This window comes from Drosophila innubila (assembly GCF_004354385.1).
Source record: "Drosophila innubila isolate TH190305 chromosome 3R unlocalized genomic scaffold, UK_Dinn_1.0 2_E_3R, whole genome shotgun sequence".
NCBI classification, from domain to species: Eukaryota; Metazoa; Arthropoda; class Insecta; order Diptera; family Drosophilidae; genus Drosophila; species Drosophila innubila.
The window spans coordinates 10,659,283-10,679,561 of NW_022995380.1; the positions used below are offsets into that span (position 1 = coordinate 10,659,283).

The 20,279-nt window shown below is 42.7% G+C and overlaps 5 protein-coding genes across 6 annotated transcripts; 2 read left to right on the forward strand and 3 right to left on the reverse strand.

Moving 5' to 3' along the window:
* Positions 1–709: 709 nt before the first annotated feature.
* Positions 710–13,743, reverse strand: LOC117789911 (vacuolar protein sorting-associated protein 13B). The gene is made up of 15 exons (XM_034629088.1): positions 12,307–13,743; positions 10,888–12,241; positions 10,013–10,812; positions 9,645–9,843; positions 8,952–9,580; positions 8,125–8,585; positions 6,694–8,058; positions 6,478–6,634; positions 6,193–6,417; positions 5,092–6,134; positions 4,674–5,033; positions 3,738–4,499; positions 3,188–3,672; positions 1,141–3,074; positions 710–1,079 (listed from the first exon to the last, which is right to left on the reverse strand). The coding sequence occupies exons 1-15, from the start codon at positions 13,570–13,572 to the stop codon at positions 867–869; spliced, it is 11,253 nt and encodes a 3,750-aa protein (XP_034484979.1). The 5' UTR covers positions 13,573–13,743; the 3' UTR covers positions 710–866.
* Positions 13,744–14,556: 813 nt separating this feature from the next.
* On the forward strand, positions 14,557–15,819 carry LOC117790469 (translation initiation factor eIF-2B subunit alpha). Its single transcript, XM_034629924.1, has 5 exons — positions 14,557–14,670; positions 14,733–14,834; positions 14,891–15,257; positions 15,315–15,585; positions 15,640–15,819. Exons 1-5 carry the CDS (start codon positions 14,637–14,639, stop codon positions 15,784–15,786), a joined length of 921 nt encoding a protein of 306 aa, XP_034485815.1. The 5' UTR covers positions 14,557–14,636; the 3' UTR covers positions 15,787–15,819.
* Positions 15,608–16,448, reverse strand: LOC117790472. The gene is made up of 2 exons (XM_034629927.1): positions 16,279–16,448; positions 15,608–16,213 (listed from the first exon to the last, which is right to left on the reverse strand). Exons 1-2 carry the CDS (start codon positions 16,423–16,425, stop codon positions 15,950–15,952), a joined length of 411 nt encoding a protein of 136 aa, XP_034485818.1. The 5' UTR covers positions 16,426–16,448; the 3' UTR covers positions 15,608–15,949.
* LOC117790470 lies at positions 16,404–17,375 on the reverse strand. 2 transcript variants are annotated; one of them, XM_034629925.1, is made up of 3 exons: positions 17,236–17,375; positions 16,798–17,036; positions 16,404–16,739 (listed from the first exon to the last, which is right to left on the reverse strand). In XM_034629925.1, exons 2-3 carry the CDS (start codon positions 17,024–17,026, stop codon positions 16,432–16,434), a joined length of 537 nt encoding a protein of 178 aa, XP_034485816.1. In that variant the 5' UTR covers positions 17,027–17,036; positions 17,236–17,375; the 3' UTR covers positions 16,404–16,431. The 2 variants fall into 2 exon arrangements, with proteins under 2 accessions (XP_034485816.1, XP_034485817.1); XM_034629926.1 differs by lacking the exon at positions 17,236–17,375 and having other exon boundaries at positions 16,798–17,124.
* Positions 17,376–17,440: 65 nt separating this feature from the next.
* LOC117789996 (conserved oligomeric Golgi complex subunit 7) lies at positions 17,441–20,100 on the forward strand. Its single transcript, XM_034629222.1, has 2 exons — positions 17,441–17,988; positions 18,048–20,100. The coding sequence occupies exons 1-2, from the start codon at positions 17,536–17,538 to the stop codon at positions 19,866–19,868; spliced, it is 2,274 nt and encodes a 757-aa protein (XP_034485113.1). The 5' UTR covers positions 17,441–17,535; the 3' UTR covers positions 19,869–20,100.
* The last annotated feature ends 179 nt before the right edge of the window (positions 20,101–20,279 follow it).

Here is a 20,279-nt window from a genome sequence, read left to right on the forward strand (position 1 = left end):
GCAACCAGCAAACCAACCAAGCAACCCAGCCAACCGCCAAGCAAATTATATTTTAAAACGAAAAATAAATCAAGTAATTTGCTGCGGTGGCTTTTTGGCTGGCAAGCAAATCTTTTGCTTATTTTTCCCCTGCGTAATCCTCTATAGGCCCTGTATTTAAAAAGTACATAGGGACTATTACATTTCATCACGATCGAATGACATACTCGAAAGTTATTAAGAAAATAAAACAATCTTAGGCAATGTAAAAAGTTTGCGGAGTGTTTTTGGATTTATGTTTTTTTTTTATGATATTTACAGGGTCTCTCACAGTCAATTTCTCTCTAGTTGGGAGGTTTCTGTCTGCACTTGCATCATCCTGCATTCCTTTTGCCCAGTGATTGTACGACACTAAGTACGAGTATTTGTGCGTTTGTCGATTGGACGGCACATAGTTTTATAGCTGGTCTTAACCTAAATCAATTTCATTAAATTGAGGCTTTGCGGCATTGGCATGCACGTTCAATGTTCCACAGGGACAACATCGTTGTCCTTGAAGCACGTGAGCGCAAAATGCCAAAGGGGCAAGTGTCTTAAACATTTCGTAATACATTTAGTTGAAAGACATTTATGTGTTTAAAATTTATAGTTTTATTTTTATTGCAAAAGGGCAACCAGTCAATAAAGGGTAACAAAAATGGGTTGCATTATAATTTAGTCTCTTTTTTTTATTTTTGGTTTTTGGGAAAAGCTAACAGTAAATTCTAAAATACTTTGCAGAATGCACACAAAAACACACGGGGACAGGTAGACGTAATGGAATATACATTTTTATATGTATATGTATGCAGCTAGTTAACAATACATCCTCTGTACAGATGTTAAATTTACTGCGTTTGCCTGATGACCTTCAGGTAATATATTAGATGCTCTCCCATGTTTGGCTTGAGGAAGAAGATACACTGCGACTGACGATGCACGTCGTCGTCCTCCTCCTGATCGTTCAATTGCAGTAAATCATTCAGGGAATCGTTTACCGACACATGCGCCCGAGAAGCATTCAGGAAGCTCATGATCCTCTCATTCGTGTACTTCATTTGCTGCAAAAAGAGTAAATGAATCAAGTTTCTATCACAATACAATTGATAAATATTTGCTTACGCCTTGGACTTCGTCAATCTGTTCAGGTTTGAGGCTTAGGAAAAGCTTGGACGGATCTTCTCGATCAGCGACCACCTCCACCTTCAGCACAGACGCAATGAATGTCAAATCTTCGCGTTCCAGCTCCATGATAACCAGCACTGTGGATGTCACAAATAACAATGCCGGATGCATTTGTCCATTCAACATCAGCGTAATCTTGTGGAAGAACAGTATCTGATCTTTATTCAACTGCTGTGGCAAATAACGCCAGATGCGATAGGAGCTCGCATGAAGTGCAACATTCCGGGTAAAGCTTGGTTCCACCTGCTTTGGCATGGTATTAAACCCAACTGTATGAAGTACTCCTTGGCCAGTCAGTGCTAGCATTTCGGCAGCTCCACTTATGGGCTTAGTCAGAGCCCCAACAATACCTTTGGTCAGACCCGTTAAGACACCCACGGAACTGCGTGCCTCCAGCGTGTGATGTGCTAATCCACCGACAGCGCCCAGCAAGCTGATTCCCAGGCCGGTCAATCCTTGGGTTAGACCGTCCGCAAAGCCTTGGGGACGTGCCCTTCGCCGCGCCTCCGTCAGCTCAATGTGCTCCGAATCCAGCGTAAGTCTGTCCAGATTACGTGCCACAGATCCGGCCAATTTGGTCACAGAGTTAACCGTGCCCGCGGTGACATTGCGCAGTAGGGAAGCAGATCCTTGGGTAACGCCCACGAGGAATCCCCAAGGCCCACGAAATAGACCCTGCACTGGCATGGAGACGAAGTCACGCAATCCCGTGCTGAAGGAACGTGCTAATCCACTGGGACTGCCCAGTATTTCCAGGGACCCCACCACCCAGCCGGCACCAAAGATGGCGCCACTCAGATAATGTAGACCCAGGGATTGACCAAAGCGCAGGGGCACCGTCAGTATCTGCTGACGCTCGTAGCGGGAGAAGGACAAAGGCGAATGATCCAAGGCAATGTACAGTCTTGAGGATGTGTGCACCGAGAGCAACAGACTGAGAGGCTCCACAACAAAGCTATTTAATCGAAGTGGCTCGGAAATATACACCGACTGGGCAACCACATGCACTGGCAACAAGGTCTGTCCCTCTTGCAACTCAACGCGATCAGTTTCCGCATGCGGCGTGTAGACGCAGTTGGAGGGCTCGCATTCAACGAGGGTGTCCAGGAGTTGATTCAGATACGCATCCTCGATGTAGACACGCAACGGCTGAAGCTGACAACGCACGGACTGAAAATGCAGCTCGTCCTGGTAGAACACAAAGGTCAACAATGAGACGGGCAACCGTTCCGCTTGACGCTTATAAACCGCATTCAGATCGTAGACCTGGGGCAGGCAACAGTTTCGTTTGTAGAGCTGTTGGGCACAGAGAATCACTGGGAAATCATATTTGCCACTGGAGTACAGTTGATTGTCCAGCTGTAGATTGGGCAGCTGCAGATTAAGCACGCGCTGATCGTCATCATCATCGTAGGCCAACATCACATCATCCGCATACATATTGCACACTTCAGTCTTGAGGTAATCTTGTTCTCGATTATTCGTTTGCAGGCTGAACACAAAACTCTTGATGAAGGTGCGCAAAAACAGCTGCATCTTCATCTCACACTCCTCCTTGAAGTGCATGCAGTCAGAGCTGATTGCCTTCACCTCCAATCCTTCCGCATCACTTTCTGTCGTCAACGGAGCGACGTTCTCCGGCAAAAGTGGATTCACTTCATCTGGTTTTTTCAGACGTGAGCGCAAGTCCTTGACAGAAAACTCCATCTGCTGCGCTATATAATAGATATTAAGGCGTATCACTCGATGCTTATCACAGATCACCACTTTGATGTCACCATGGTTGGGCACATGCATGAACTTCTTCCACGATTTGTCAGTCCTTATAGGTTTGGACCAGCCAATCTTGCTTTTACCACAAGTGCCGGACTCTGTAACATAAAAAGTCAATACAATAGGTTAATAAATAAAGTTATTTAAATGATTTTCAAAATTGTCGGTTAAAATTCGACTATTTAATCGCACTGTGCTAGACTATATTTACCATTGTAGAGAGCCAGCGAAAGATTGCACATGCTGAATTCCACATCCGGAAAATTGGCATACATCTGCGGAGGACTGTAGTAGCATTGGCTATAGGGCGCGATCAACTGATTCCACTCAAAGTGCTTGCCAGCAAACTCGGAAGTGGTGCAGGTGACATTGCTGTTCCCCGAGGCCGTTGTCTGGGCAACAATGAACTTCACATTGGTATTGTTGTTAATAACAATGGTCGGCGCTGTATCCCTAAACACACTCAGATAGTAAACATTGTCCTTCTCAATCAAAGTGATTGTTAAAGGTATCGAATCTTTTCCATCCTGCAAACTAAAGCAGCGACGTGTAAACGGCAACGCGAGGGGAATAGGCATGGAAATGTCTTGAGTGCCAATTACGGCAAAGCTAACAAAGTAAACAAAAGCCGTGTCGCTGCTGTGTTTCGTCTTGCGAGCGTTAAGATCGTGAAACATCTCCATGGTGACGCCAATGCTGTAAGCAGCGAAAGAAAGCAAAGTTATTGATTGATGTGATGATTAATACAATGCCACACTTACGAATTCTCTTTGGCCTTAATGGGCAGAAGATTTCGTATATTTTTGGTCAAGTCCAGCGAGTTGACATCCTCCCGACTAGAGGTCTCCTTATGATCCATGGTTAGCGGCATGGCATGCAATATCACATCCGTAAAATTAGCTATAATAAACTTAGAGCGCAGCTTAAATACACGTCGTCCGTCTTCCATATTATACTCTAAGATCATGCGGAAGACGTCCTCGTTGCGCACCACAACTATGTCTACAAAGGAATTGAGTCGCAGGACAACAGGACGTCCAATCCCACTGGACGTCTGCACCGCCTGCGTCTGTTGCTCCAGACAAATTGGCAACGATGGAATCCAATTGGAGCCAAAAGGTATATCGATGGTAAAGTGACCGCTTAGCACGGGTAACATTTCCAAGCAGTTCGATCCAATCGAATAGCGAGCACCTTCCACGGGCAAGGATATACTCACTACCTGACCCGTGGCATTGATAAACATGCCCCAGGCGGCAACCTCCAATCCCAGCGTGCAGGAAAACTCACGTGTCGCCTGCACACGATACTGAATATCAAATTTGTTAAGATGCTTGGAGAATCGCTGCACTCGTAGCTCCTCGGCATCGTTGAGCGGCCATTTGGTCTTCGGTTTTTTGTCCAGCTTCTGCAGCGTGCCCTCAATTGTCCACTCGGCGGGATCGTAATTAAAGAACTTGTGCCAATCCATATTCTTTAACATGAACGTATATTCGCTCTGAGAAGCGGGCCCAAGTTCGGAACTGAAAAATAATCAGAGATTTATTAACAGAGATGTTCACAATTGAGTAAGTTAGGCTTAAAATGATGAAAAATTCATTATTTATAAAGTGTGCGATTTAGAGTTAAGAAAAAACTTTATAAATTTGCGAAAATTCGCTCAAAATTTAAGATATTTAAAAGCATTATATACATACGGAAATTCAAATTGCACAGGATGCTCGGTGGAATGCGTTGTGGCCGTGTTAAGAGCCTGACGACCACCTTGACTGGGAATGGTAAACTTTTCATTGGTGGTTGTCTCCGTTGCCTGCAGATCGCAGCTAAGCAGATTACATATCTCAAATATGGGCCAAATGCTAACGAGTATCTTCTGCGGCTGGAAGCCATCCTCCACATTATCTAAGACAATGTCCTCGCGGAGAATACGCACCCACAAGCTGATGAACTGCTGCGGCTGCTGAGTGGGAACTTTAACGAGCCAGGGCAGACTGTTATTCGGTTTCAATGGAATGTCCCCAGTGCGTCCTTTGCCCTGATCTGTGCTCAGCTTAAGACTGTCGAATAAAGTTTAAGATGGGAAAGGAATTTTAGAATTATTAAACAGCTACATACCGCATTGTGATGTCCTCATTGCGCACCACCGTATGGTAAAAGGAGGTGCGTCCCTTGGCATTCAGCCAGTGTCCCAGTGGATTTTGTCCTTGCTCTTCGTATTGCTTGCCCTCGGATCGGAACTCGGTGAGCAGCTTAAAGGGCGCCATGTTCAAAAGCTCAATCTGGCCCTTAACGAGCACATACACCTGCGTGGCCGACAACTTGCCCTGCTTTATCGTCATACAACCGTTGCCAATTCGCACGTGACGCACACGAATATCCTCGTCGAACTTTAAGGCAATGTGCACAGATTCGCTAACTTCCAATTCTTTCGTTTCTGGATTTTGTTTGCAGAAAGTCAGCTCCTGGCTGTGATAATCGCTACAGAAATAGTAAAGACAGAGCTCTTGGGGTTTGGCCGAGATGCGTTCGTTGGTGCCAGTCTGGCCGAAAGTAATAGGTAACTGCATTCGATTGACTATTACCAATCTTGGCATTAATGTGTTGACCACCTTGTTCTGTTTCATTACTTCCTGCCAATGCTGCTTGGAACAGAGCAGAGTATGTATCACCCAAGGACCGCAATTGATACGCAGCTTGTCCACCATTAAATTGGCATTCAACAATCGTTTCATCTTGTTGAACCTTAAATAACTATGGAATGTCATCGGTTCTAATATGTCGACCATGTTAAAGAAGCCATAATCAAGGCATTTGATGCGACTGCGAAAGTTTGTCTCGACACTATAGTTCTTTCGAGTGTACATGTTCGAATGTATCTGCAGATTATCCACATGGACGGTGAGAAAGGTTTGAGTTAACTCTGTGATCACTTTCAGATCGTATTTCTTGAGTTGCAGTGGAAGGACATTTGAGGCATCCGGCATGTTCAGGAAGTTTACCTCAATATCCTGACAACACAATAACAACTGTAGCTTTGGCACCAGTCCGGGGTGGAAGGTTGTGTCAATGCGCATGCATCCGACAAGAACTTTAGGATGCAATATAAAATCGTTATCCAAATTTCCTTTAAAGTCCTGTACAACGCGATTACTCTCAATCTGTAAAATGGAGTAGGTTATGACATAGAAATATAGAATATAGCCTATGATCGTTTACCGACTGCAGTTCCTCATCCTCATCCGCATCAAAGCAGGTGCCATCCACAGAGATCAGTGACTGCATAATGACAACACGCCAAATTGTGGCGCTGATTTGACGTTCTGGCGGTGCCAATTGCTTGCTGGCAATCTCCGACAGCTCAAAATCACAATAATGCAAGAAAGTTTCGTGCGTTTCACTAAAATATTCCATGCGGCACTTGATATGTATGGGATTCTCCACCTATAAATCGGAATTTCAATCAATTTCACAGAGGAAAGAATCACTTTGTGGATGTCTTACCGGCATTGGCACTGGATAAATATAAATTCTGTTCATCTGACGAGGCTGTGGATAGCGCCAACAGACGATGCCATAGTTCTTTTTAATTATCTGCACCTGGTAGGGCATAGGCAGCACCGAGTCCGTATTTAGATAGACAAATTGAAAAGCTCCAGCACTACAAATGAAAAATGAAGGTCAATTGGTAAAGATAAAGAAATAAAAGAGCAAACGAACCGTAGATCATCACGATAGAACTCTGCCTTTGGTTTCACAGACGTCTTCGAGTGAACGATCTGCGATTGGTGAGGTTTGTAGGCAAATAGCGATTCCAAGGGCGGAGCATCTGGCTTTCCAAAGGATGGCCGATTATGCAGAAACTCTTGCCACTCCTCGTTGACATGTTCCATGATGCTATCCAATTTTTCTTTTGCCTTACAAATCTGCAATATGCTAAGTACACTTGCATCCACGTGGAGAACATTGAGCTTCAATGTGGATGTTATCAGAAGCTGATCGCACCATGGTTCGCTTAGCAGATCTGCGGAGAGACGCATTAGCAGCGGATGGAGAAATATCTTATCGCCGGTTTGCAAATAGATCGATCCCAAAGTCGCCTTAATGGACGCCTTGTTCGGTCGCGTGTTGAACTTGACGTTAGCATTAAGATCTAGAAAGACGGCACTACACTTGAAGTAACGCTGCTCATCGTAGAACTTGATGGTTATGCGATCACACACCAGGTGCAGGCGATCCGCATTGAAGCAATAAAGCTTTAACTGACTCATTGGCGTCGATTTGAGCACAGGCTTTTCGTTGCGCACAGCAAAGTACGGAGTTTCCTGAAGCAATGTGTATATGCGAATGAGATCGCTCAATAGAAGCTTAACACTCCTCTCACAGAGTCGGATTAGCATTGGTCTGCCCAGTTCCACATCCACCTCCAGCTGGTGGCTGCGATCTCGATGTGCCTTCACCGAGAGCAGTGGTGGTGGAATTCCAGAACTTCCCAATGTGCCCGGCATCGTGTCGAATATAAACTCGCTAAATTTGTTGGAATCGATTTCCGTATCGCTGACAAGTTCTCTCTCTGTCATCGTCTTGGCTAAATTGATATTAAAGTCAAAAATTGAGGCCTGTGTCGTGGACGCATGCAGAGTTTTCATTGACAAGAAACTGGGCTGCGATATGGTTATTGATAGAAGCGGTTTCAACAGCATCTCATCCTCAATCTCCACCACATCATAGATCTGAAGCGAAAACTTGCCCGCCACAAATGAAACACTCGATGGATAACTCAATTTATGCCGAGTAACAGCTTGATTCTCCGTAAGTCCCGTTTGCGAATGCATTGCGCCTGCAGAGGTTTTGCTCATGTTAATGCCCGAATCACTTTGGCCGGCATCAAACATAATGTCGCTACTGCTCTGGGCATCATGGAAGCTTTTACGTGCTGATATCCTAACCATGGGAGTATAGTTTGTTACGACTGCTGGTTTCTTGTTAAACATCGAACTAATAGATTGTTGTGAGGCAGACGTATTTAAATTGTTAGATGTTTTATTCCGTGCATTAGGTTTCGAGCAGTCAATGTCCAAAATGCTATTGATATAAAATAAATAAGGAGTTAGTTTAAATAATTTTCATTTGATTAAAAACATAATCTACCTGCGTAATCGCTGGAGTTGTTCGGTAATTTGAGATATCAAGTGGATCTGTTGGGTGTTTAACGTGGCCAGAAAGTCCGTCACACAATTGTATTCGATAATTTGACCAGAGACCAGAAAACGATCGAAATTTATAGCTGGTGCGTAGATAGTGATAAAATCAAAGTCTTTAAAAATGTCCATATGCTCCAACTCCGTGGACTGTGCCAGATTGTTCCACTCAAAAGCTGGATTGTTGTGCTCATCCGAAAGCGACTTTGCCAAACGATACTTCTGAGTTTGTACCCAATTGCCAGTGGAGAGTGAAATATTACGCACACTAAGCTCGTACTGACGATCCTCAACCAGAGATCCGGGAGTGTTGAGCATATTTAGTTCAGCTGCCTTATTGTAAATATCCTGGCGAATTAGTGGACGCACCAGCGGATTCTCTACACTTGGAGTCAATTTAATGCTCTCGATCTGCAAATATAAAAATGATAGCAAATTAAAGCAGGAACCGTGACAATTATAATATTATATAAAATGTGTGCTAGTTTTATTAAATTCAAAATAACTCTTACCCTAAATTTTGATATTTATAAAGATATTAGAAATAATCAAATTTCGATTTGTACTAGGAAGTCATAAAAAAAATCTTATTACACTTCTTATTCATACAAAAATAAAATATAAAAGATAATATTGAAATGTAGTTTAATTTATAGTTTTTGTTACTCATATCATAAGAATGATAATTAATTTTTTGATAAAAATTGTATTCACAGGAAAGTTTTTTTTCTATTAAGACAGATTAAAATGTTGATGGATTCATGAATTCACACTCACCCGCAACAGAAGAACGGAGCAGCGCTTCTTTTCAGTCTCCTGCGGAATGTAGATATAGATGCCCTTGCTGTTTAGATGTACCATTGGCAGATCCTGTACGGTTATAATCTTCTCTCTTTGATTATGCTCCTCGCTTACGGGCGCCTTCATACGATGATCGTTGCGCATGAGTTCCAATACCTCGCATTGATATATTAAAAATTCAGCTATCTTATCCAAATCAAATATTATCTCAATTGGCTGCAAGTCAATAATTATCTCAGAGATTGTGCGCTTCTTGTTGTACAAATTTAGGGCACCAATTTTCGAATAAAGATCCTTTAAGCTGACTGTGGTCACGACGACACTTATCATTGGCAAATTTGAACTATCTCCCAGCATTTTGATGCTAACATTATCCACAAGTTTCCAGTCAGTCGTCATCTTTGCTTCGAAGAAATTGAGGCTAACGTTCTCCACTTTACTTGTGATTTTAGTGAAATCCGGATGCTTATCCACATTCAGCAAGAGATCTTCAAAGTTGATGATAACCCTGCGTTGATAACGAGCGGCAACAGTTTCAACTTCTAAGGCGATGCGTGGAATTGTCCACTGACAAAATATTATTAAAGAGACACCATCGTCTGTTTCTGCAAACGATGGAAATGAAGTCAGTTAAATTATTTTAACAAGTTATTAGAGAATCGAACTTACCACTGTCCAAATCAGAAGGTACATAATCCGGATCGAGATCTAAAAACTCCTTAATAATTGGAATGTTCGCTACGCTGCCCGTGAAGATTTGTAACATGCGTTTAGAGGCAATGTCAAAGCACTCATTGTTGGCATCCAGCAGACGTATCGCTTTATATATGGCATATACGATCTCAAAGTGTTCATACAAAAGCTTCATCTACAAAGAAATTAAAATTAAACAGAGTTTTCAATGTTAAAAAAATAAATTAATTCTATCTATTCTATTATATTCTATTCCAAAGGCATAAATAACTTTGTCGTCCTTATCAAGAAAAAGTATTTTATGGTATCTGTCACGTCTTTTTTATCGCACTAGAGAGACCTACCCGATGTCCAAATAAACAGATTTCCGACATGTCCACATGCACGTTGATTGAACATGTTTTCAGCGATTGTTGCATTTTATCCGCTTGCTCTTGTCTTTCCCAGTCAACTTTCTTAGCGTTGGCATGCTTCGATTCATCAATGTTGGGATCCTCAATAAATGAATCCAAATGTCGATTCACCTTTGGTCGCGACTTCTCAATAATCTTGTGGGACAAGGCTATGGTGATTGTCGTATGCACAGGAGCTATAATCATATCAGTCTTGTTTGCCCGTCGAAGACACATATAAAACTCAGTCAATTCCACAACCCACTTGCAAATTTCTATGCTCTCCGACATGTAGATGGTGGAGCGTATATTGCCACGAATCACATCCTTGCAGTTGCTTGACGTTATCTTCGTTCGTGGCAGACGAATGGATGTATAATCGACGGCCTGTTCTTTTACGTTTTTCCTCAGCATCACTTCACATACATCGATCCTTGCCTTTGCCATATCAACAACAACAACTATTGAGCTAAGTCTTTGTATAAGCTTAACTAGATCCACAGAAGTCGCTGTTGAAGTGTTGCTCGTCTCTGGTTTCACTTGGTCCACCTGTACAATAGTTTTCTCCTCACGTTCGGAACTCAAATGTATTGTCTCCGCAGGAACTGAAGCTTTGCGGCTATTGCGAATAGCGCGACGTGGTTGCATTTCATTTTGTGGAAGTTTTAACACTGAAACCGAAGTGTATGAAATGTTTGAAAACGATTGATGCCTTTCCAATTGACTAAGCGTGTCCGAATCTCCTTCGTGATCTGCAAAAAGGGGAAACAATTCAATTATCTCCTATAATTCTGTTTACACTGGAATGAAGTATATTAATATCTTACCCGTGTCCATGCAGTCCACATAGTTGAAAGAGTTAAAGAATTGAACCAAATAAATGTCCAGTGTAATGCGGAAATTCTCAAGCCAAAGACAAACTGCAGTTGCTGGTGTCCTGTTGTTGTCGCTTACCGCAGATTCCTCACGTGGAATCTGCAACTGTAACTCCAGCCACTTGTTGTGAATACCCTTGTTGGTGGATATCACCACGTTGCGTATGTTCATCATCGTGTGGTAGACATCTGTGTTGAGGTTGCGCATTGAAACCAACATTGCCACATGCGTGTGATACTTGCGATAGTTGAGACGCAATTTAGTGACCAACGTCTGCAGCTTAATCACATCCGAGGAGAGATTTGCACGGGATACCAATCTGGCCAGGGCACCAAGTCGACCGCTATCATAGGCAATTATCAACAGTATCATACGATTGATAAGCACGAGTTCTCGCTTCGAGAACTCAAGAGTAATCAGCTCCGATTGTATTTCAGCCGTTTCCAGGGCAGCCACATTCTGTCGCCATAGATGGGGCAGAACGAGATTATTGAACTGTACCTGCATGCTGGGAATATTCACAAGCTTGGCCCTGCCCATCTCTGGGGTTGTGTTGAGTGCAATTATGGTTAGATTTTTCACATTTAATTTGTAGGAAGTGTAGCATGAATCGATTATCTCACGCGGTTTGTCCTGCAGATGCGTGATCAACTCCACCAAACGCTGTGGATTCCCAGGACGACAGATGGTGCCCACAACCGATGACATCTTCAGCTGCAAATAGGGCAACAGGGATTGGCTGACGGTGGTGGTCAGTCGATGCTGATTGGCGGTGGTTGAGCTCTCGGTACTTTGCTGGCGGGGATAGAACTTCACAGTCATGTTGCGCAGGTCGATATGATAGTTGCAAATGGGCATGAATTTAATCAAGTACTCAATATCAGCATACGTCATATACTCGTTCTTATACTCCTCATCTCTGGTCACTGGTCGACTGATATTTTCACTACCGGACTCTGCATGATATCCTGTGTAATCGTAAGGACGCAATAAATCACTAATTACATTTTTAACCTGGAGAAACGACTGCGAAAAGTGAAACGTTATTCCGGCAGACAGCAAACGATACTTCACACGAAGACCCGCATCCTTGAGCTGCGCTTCCGTCGACACCTGACTTCTGGATTGACTGGGAGCGCGATACTCGACAATGTCAAAGGCAAGGACAGGACTGCGATAAAGCATGTAATCGTCGGTGTTCCGCGCATAGTAATCATCGTGGTTGTTGGTGCACCAGGTCCGATCTGCAAACATGTACTGCTCATCGAACAAACTCTTGTCGACAAAGGCACGCTCGTTTAGTGCCTGAAAGGTTGCCACAAATTAATTCCAAATACTCGTTTAGTCCAAAATCAAATTGGATACTTTACCTCCTTTGTGTTCATCAGAGTTTGATTCACGGGCTCATCGCTGCGATAGATGCCCAGTGGTTCCATATTCAGACTGGACAAGCCAGCTCTCACATTTGCCCAATCGCTTTCCTTGAGCTGGGAGCGCTCGTAGTAAATCCCGCCAAGACTTATACGCAATATTGGTGTGTAGCGAATGCGCTTGATGCCTCCCATGGTCTGGTCAGTGAATATCTCGGAGTTTTTAAGCTGAAAGTTCAGTTCCTCAGCATAGACACCCACATCGAAGGCATGGCCAATGGGTTCATCGACAGCAGGAGCGGCTGGAGCTGCATCGAAGCTGGGCAATAGATTCCAGGCCCAGCCAAACATTGAAGTTGGCGCCTCGTTCACGACACGCAGTTGTGAAGGATCGCTCGTTGGAGGCTCCACCGTCTCCTGCATGGCAAAGGTGTTTTCCTCAACGGTAGCCGGTTTAAGTTCCAGTAACATCTTAACCAGTCTTATAACCATCGGGAATTGCAACGAAGAAACATTAATGTCCAGTGACTTGGTGAAGACTCCAATGCGCGTCGTGCTGGATGTGCTGACGGTGTTGGCATTGTATTTTCGCAGGACACGCAAATCCAATGAGCAACGGTAGAGAATTGGCTCCTGGCACACCTCAATGCGGCCGGCCGTGTTTCGCTTGTCCAGGCAAATGGTTAGGTCGGATACTTGAAGGAGCTTGCGCAATAATACATTCACGGGATTGACATCGATCATGGTTGGCTCCCATTTGTCGTTGGCTGAACTGAAGTTCAAATACTGCACGTTCATGGAGACCACAATGTCGTCCTCCACGTACTTTAGAATAATGTTGTGGCATTGCAGATTGATGTTGTTGATAATCTTATTGACAACTCCCGAACTGATGGCTCCACTCTGCTGCTCATCGAGCTCATCTGCACTGTTCCTTTGTCTGCGTCGCTCGGTTAGCAGCCGCTGCTTAGTCTCTTCATCGGGCAGCTTGGCCACAAATTCAATCGTGTTGATCTCAATTCTCACGGGCTCCGACGTAAGTTTTGTCCATGGCACTTGAATGGACAGCTCGTGAATGTGGCCGGATACCAATTCAACGGGCAAATTCAATTCCTCTTCGAGCACATCCAATCGGAGGTCTAAATTTTGAAACGTTACCTCACCCTCCCACAGCGAGACCTGTGCATCTTCGTCGCGAATGTTTTTAACATATTTCGCCACGTAGTTAAGCAAAATTGGTGTAATGTAAGACTCTAGTTTAAACATTATCGCTGACCGGCCACACGTCGACTCAGCGCGCTAACTGAAACTCCAATGCGATGTCTAGTTAATCGATTGTCGCCGTGTCTAATTTAATGCACATTCTGTTAATTTTGTTGAAATTGTAGACCGAAAAACAAAACAAAATAACATTTGCCACAGTTTTCAATTGTTTACTTTTTTGCCCCGGCACTCAGTGTTGGCAAACGTTCAAATGTTCTCTTGCCAAACTACACTGTGCAGCAAAGTTCAAGTGTATGTTTAATTCGACTTAAGTCGATTTTTTAAAACAATCGACTAACACTAAATATAAATCAAATCGATTATCATATTCGCACGACCTTAACAAATAATTGTTTAAATAGGTAATTTTAGGGCCAACAATATAAAAACTCGGAATTATTTCAAATAAGAGTGAAAAGTTAATGTTTAAAGTTCGTCAATCCTCGGAGAGTAGTTGCAAATTTAAATCTATTAAAAGAATACGAAACTTATCAAAATTTAAGCAAAAAGTCTAGAAAAATTTAAAAACTCTTACTTTAAAATGATCAAACAGTCAGTGTTGAAAAAAAAATAATAATAATCCTATAAAAAATGCATAATTTTTTGAACAGATAAAATCGTAAAAAAAATTTTAATTATTTTATTTCAACAGCAATTATATTTTTACAATGTCGATGACGTCCTCGACAATATATTCAAATATTTCGAGCTCTTGTATCTGAAATCCGACATTTTTGTACACTAAAAAGACCCAAAACTTTGTGCTGTCGAAATAGTTCTTCCATTATACAATCGTTTTATTATAGCATTTCATTAAATTTTCCAGCTAGTGTAATTATAAAATTTCAAAATCGAGCAATAAAAAGAAAAAAATGGCAGTAGCTAAATCATTTATAAAAATTAATAGATTTCTAGCTAATAGCAGTTCAACAACTTTTCTAGCTTTTACAATTGAAAAAGTGCTAAATCTAGCAATAAAATTGCTAAAATGGCAACACTGCAATCAGCTGTTCCTACAATTGTTGTTAACAGCAACGAGGGGCCACAGGTTCACATCGACATTTAAAATGCCACAACTTAAAAAATCTGAGGAAGAATTTGGTATGTTAATACTTTATTAAATATTTGTTTCACTGACTTTTGACTAAAATCCACTCTTTTAGATGTAGTCAAGTACTTTCTACAGCTGCTCGACGATGATAAAGACTTATCTTCTGGCATTGCGGCCATCAAAACCCTGCTGATGATATTGGAAAAGAAACAATGTGAGATATTCTAAGAGAGAAATAAACTCTTTTAAATTCACATTATTGCCTTTCAGTTGGCACCATACATATTTTGCATACCACAATGCGGGAAGCTGTAGCTGCCATGAGGAACACGGATCTTTCCATTGCTGCCATCGTATCTGCAGGAGAACTATTTTGTCGTTTTATAACGCTTAGTTTGGACGACAAGCATATGGAAGAGTGTCGCCAAATTATGTTGAATCGAGGCAAAATCTTTCTTACCAAACTGCTCAATTCGCGTCAGGTTATTTCCCAGCAGGCACAACGTTTTATCAGCGATGGCTGTCGCATCCTTACACATTCGCGTTCCCGCGTTGTCCTCAATGCACTGATTGCGGCATCGAAAAACAAGAAGTCATTTCACGTATTTGTCACCCAAGGCGGTGTCGGCAACTCTGGGTAAGCACATGTCCAGCACGCAAGTAACTCATTGCTTAATACTAAAATTGTCTTTAGGGAGGAGATGGTGCAGGATCTACAGGCGGCAGGTATTGATTGTACGCTGATATTGGACTCTGCCACCGGCTATGTTATGGAATCCGTAGACTTTGTTATGGTGGGCGCTGAAGCAGTCGTGGAGAGCGGTGGCATTATCAATCGCATCGGCTCATACACAATGGGACTGTGTGCACGCGAGATGAAGAAACCTTTCTATGTGCTCTCCGAGAGCTTTAAATTTTCTCGCTTGTATCCGTTAAATCAACGAGATCTTCCAAACGAGTATAAGGTAAGAATATGACGACATTCAATGAATATTAATTAACACAGTGCATTTTATTAGTACTCGCGCAAGCATTTAAATGACGTGTCAAAGGTGCATCCTCTGGTTGACTACACACCCCCTGCATATATAACGCTACTCTTTACAGATCTGGGGATTCTGACGCCATCGGCTGTAAGCGATGAATTGATCAAATTGTACATGTAACCGACAATAAAAATGTTTGTCTTGAATGAAATATATATGTACATAAGTAAAATTGCGATTATTATATACGATTATATATATACGAGAGCATTCAAACTAAATAATAAGTAAATTTTCCATCTACAATTACATTTTACTCTTAAAATTTATACTCGACGTTTGGCTAGTAATGTTCCCCGTGCACATAGTAGTCGTCGAAATCTTCGGGATCATTCTCGACGTCGTACTCGGAGCCTAAGTCGTCATAGATTCCCAAGCTAAAGCGTGATGCCTCGCTGCTGTTGCCATCTCCATTGGTGTACTCGCTATTATATTCCTCGAGTTCATCGGAATAGGCATCGCTCTCCTCATCCACTCCGTGTGCTCCGTGTGCGGCCAAGTGTTCATCATAGCCGTCATCGTCGGAATCTTCAAGATCACTAGCATTCTGTGTAAAAAATAAGTTCAATATAAATATTTGGATCTGGATATTGTTGAATAAGTTTCACTTACCACTTGACCAGTTTGTATATTTATCTCAATCTGCAGTCGTATGTCCATGACCAGAAAGGCTGTAGTGACTAGCACTGGTATGGTCAGACGACTCTTCCATGCCAAGTCAGTGAGAAAGAGAAATACATTGCCAAACGTTGAATCCATTATGATTTAATTACTTTCCCCTATCTTCTCTTGCTGTTGCTCCTTCTGCTGCTGCTGCTGCTCTTCTTCAATCTGCTCTTCGAGAGCGTCGTGTTTCACTATGTGCAGAGTTTCACCCACCGTCACCGCCTGCACGGGCAGTAGATGACGATGCAACCGACCGCTCTCAATGGGCGTATCAAGCTCAAGCAGCTGCTCAAGTGTTGTTGCTGGCAAACCGTCCGATGCTAACAGATTTCGCATACAATCCTGTTTCTTCTCCTGCAGCGAATCCAACAATTTGGCACCTTTCTGCACTCTTTGCAGTTTGCGCTCTGCAAAAACGAATGTCTTAGTTTGTACATTTAATATTCAACCATTAATTTATTTTACCTAGCGATTGCAAGTAGTTTGCCGAGTCTGGCAATGGTTCAATTTGTGTTGAGCCAGTAACATTACTTTCAGTTTTGTTGTCGCCGTCGATTTCCTCCGATATATGCGTCTCAGATTTATTGGGGTTGAAATTATCCTCAAATTTTTCAATCACTTCAATGTTTCCGTTCTCTTGTATTTTAGTGCTATCGTTTTTCACTTGCCAGGGATCGGCTTTGCAAACTGACATGTTTTACAAACTAAAAACAATCATTGGCATTAATTTCTCAGCAAATCGGTGAGTTTCAAACAAAGTAATAAATACACTCGTCATAAACACAAATGCATATGTACATATGCATGTATATATACATATGTATTTATGTGAGAGTTAATAGCGACTAAGATGCTCTCAGCTCATTTTAAATTTGGCAGCAGAATTAAATAGATATTACTTACCACTCATATATCCCCAACTACTTGTTAATAATTCTCTATTTGTGAAATTTTAGCTTATGATTTAATTTATTTACAAATATCGAAATAATTGCTTGAGGGTGTGTGTTGCAAAGTGTTTCGAAAGCGCTGTAAGACATCGATAGTAGTGACATTAATAAAATTTATTTCCATCGATGTTTTTGCAGCCGTATGTCTTAATCGATTCCCAACACTGTCCAAAAACATATGTTTTATCCACAGAGTGCGCTGTTAATTAATATTGAAAACACTTGATTATTTTTATTTAACGCATCCTTAATAATGGATATTTCGGCGCTGTCGGAGCCAGTCTTCAGTGCCTCGGATTGGATAAATGCAAACTACAAGAAATACACGAGTGAAAATGGTAAAAAGGATAGTGCAACTGCCACATCGTTCATACAAAGCTACGTGGCCAAGTTGCAGTTGTATGTTCAGCAAGTGAACTATGCTGTCGAGGATTCTAGCCAGCAGGTTGTGGCCAGTATGCCGCGTATTGCCAAGGAAGCAGCAACGCTGCAATGCGATGTTGCAATGCTGCAGCAAAAAATGAGCGCAATGCGTCAAGAAGTTGCCGCTGTGCAGGAGGAGACGGGTGACTGTATGGCCACTTTGGAGCGCCTCAACACGTTGCAGAGCAAACTACAGGCGGCCAAGGAATCATTGCAGGAGTCTGATGGTTGGGGTAACTTACTGGCTGAACTGGAGGATTGCTTCGAACGCAATGATCTAAAGGTGACGAAGACATCTATTGTTAGCTTTTATTTTTATTAAATTTTCATTATTTAATGCAGGGAGTGTGCGATAAGCTGACGGCGCTGCAGAAATCACTGCAGGCACAGGAACAGCTGCCTGGACATGCTGAACGTCAAACCCAGGTGGAGGATTTTAAGAACCGACTAGAAGCCATGGCTTCACCTAGCTTGGTGCAGTGTTTTGCTGAGTCCAATTTGGAACAATCACAAAAGCATGTGGAAATCTTTAGCAGCATTCAGCGATTGCCTCAACTGCATCAATACTATCGTGCCGTTCAGAAGAACGTTCTTCAGCAGCAGTGGAAGCAAACACTGGAACTACAAGTCTCTGACTCCCAACAGACGCAGCATCAACATTTCTTAACACTCTTCTATGACCAGCTGTTGGATCACTGTCAGCGCCAGTTGAAATGGTGCGTTCAATTGTTTGGGGACGAATCATCGGACGTGGCTCAATCCCAACCATTTCTGGTGCTTGCCGAGCTGTTGCCGGCACTGCAACCAACACGGGATGCTCATATACTGCAGCTGCTGAAGACATCGAACGAGCGTCTGGAACTGTTGGGACAATATGCTCAGGCGAATCAAAGCTTTGTGCTTCATCTCAACTCCATGCTCGAGCAGTCACATATTGTATTACCGTCAGACTTGCAACGCCAACTGGGTGAAGCTATCTTTGAGTATTTCCACAAGTTTATTAATCAATATCCACGCCTAGAGGAAACACAGCTTTCAACCCAAGTTGACCGCTTGCTGTCAAATCAGGCCACACCAAGTGATGCAGTTCATCATCTGGAGGACAGCACACGCAAACTGTATGAATGGCTTCAGCAGGCATGTGCACGCTGTGCCTCCATAACTAACGATCTGGCCCTTTGCAAGCTCATCACGGTGCTTAATGGCATTTTTAAGCGACAGCTGGAGAATTTCAATCGCACACAACGCCAGCTTAGCCTCAGCCTCGGCAGCAGCAACAGCGCAGGATCGGGAGCAGCTCGAAGCGAAAACTGGTCTCTGCTGCAATACACCATGTCGCAATTGCAGTGCCTAGCGGACTTTCAGTTGCAGCTCCATCAATTCGAGCAGATATTGCATACCCGAATGGTCACGTTGTCAAACCGACTGCAAAAGACCTCGACTGGCAATGCCATTAGCATCTATCAAACCTGTGAGCGCTCGGCACACACCCAGCTGCTCGCTAACATCTCTGATTATCAGACAAAGCGGGCAGAGGCTTCGACAGCCACCAGTGCCGACAGTCTGGGCATCTTTCCACAGATCTACGCCACATTGAAGACATACCTGGCCGAGACGCACGACATTACGTTGAATATATTGCTGCAGCCCATTGAGGTGCATCTGGCGCACATTCGTCCGCCCGTGGAGGCGCATACCTCAGCAGGAATTAACATGCCCGCCTTTAGTTTTGCGCCTCAGGAGAGCATCACACAGATTGGCCAGTATCTGCTCACTCTGCCGCAACATCTGGAGCCTCTGCTGTTATCCCCTTCGGCGCTTCTCAAGCAGGCGCTGGAACTTTGCAACATCAAATACACTCAGGCAATTCCCTGTGCTGACGTTCTCCTCTCCCTGGTCGTGGAGCAATGCTGTGTTCTGTATCAGGCTCAGATACTGCAGGTCAAGTCATTACCTGCCTCCTCTGCCACTCAGCTTAGCGTGGACATTGAGTACTTATCGAATGTGCTGGAGGAACTCGGTCTAACCATTAACTTGCAGCTATCACAGATTCTAATTCTACTTAAGGCTGCACCCGAGCAATATCTAAGCTTGAGCAGTGGATGTGAGCCGCGTCTGGTCACAGCTATAAGGCAAATGCGCAATATTATATCCACACAATAGTTTAAGTCTTGTCTCCAGTACACATACTATATGATACCCTAAAAGAATTATGACAATTAAAATTAATAATACCAAAATTTAAAAATTTGCAGCACAAAACTAGGTATAGGTAATCATAATTAGAAAACTAGAGATAGAAAAGCAGTCATTAGAAATCCCGAAACAATTTTATTTAATAAAATATCGAATTACTTTTAATAAAATATTTTCGATTTCTGACTTTGCACTTTAATTTAAATGATTTAATATTTTGCTTAGGGTTCAGGATACTATAAAATAGGAACAACAATAAAATAACAGTTCCTTAAACCATTTTTGAAATCATGATTATTATTATTTACAAGATTAGATTACTATATTAAAAGATTAATCCGAAATGTTGACATCGAATGTTTTTATTGGTTTGCATTT

Coding starts and splice junctions, on each gene's coding strand:
- LOC117790469 (XM_034629924.1), top strand. CDS start 14,637: ATGCCACAACTTAAAAAATCTGAGGAAGAATTTG. Junction 14,671..14,732: donor AAAATCTGAGGAAGAATTTG/GTATGTTAATAC, acceptor CCACTCTTTTAG/ATGTAGTCAAGTACTTTCTA. Junction 15,586..15,639: donor ATCTTCCAAACGAGTATAAG/GTAAGAATATGA, acceptor GCATTTTATTAG/TACTCGCGCAAGCATTTAAA.
- LOC117789911 (XM_034629088.1), bottom strand. CDS start 13,572: ATGTTTAAACTAGAGTCTTACATTACACCAATTTTGCTTAACTACGTG. Junction 6,418..6,477: donor TTTATCCAGTGCCAATGCCG/GTAAGACATCCA, acceptor TCCGATTTATAG/GTGGAGAATCCCATACATAT. Junction 3,075..3,187: donor TTCGCTGGCTCTCTACAATG/GTAAATATAGTC, acceptor TTTATGTTACAG/AGTCCGGCACTTGTGGTAAA.
- LOC117790470 (XM_034629925.1), bottom strand. CDS start 17,026: ATGTCAGTTTGCAAAGCCGATCCCTGGCAAGTGAAAAACGATAGCACT. Junction 16,740..16,797: donor AAACTACTTGCAATCGCTAG/GTAAAATAAATT, acceptor TCGTTTTTGCAG/AGCGCAAACTGCAAAGAGTG.
- LOC117790472 (XM_034629927.1), bottom strand. CDS start 16,425: ATGGATTCAACGTTTGGCAATGTATTTCTCTTTCTCACTGACTTGGCA. Junction 16,214..16,278: donor ATATACAAACTGGTCAAGTG/GTAAGTGAAACT, acceptor TTTTTTACACAG/AATGCTAGTGATCTTGAAGA.
- LOC117789996 (XM_034629222.1), top strand. CDS start 17,536: ATGGATATTTCGGCGCTGTCGGAGCCAGTCTTCAGTGCCTCGGATTGG. Junction 17,989..18,047: donor TCGAACGCAATGATCTAAAG/GTGACGAAGACA, acceptor TATTTAATGCAG/GGAGTGTGCGATAAGCTGAC.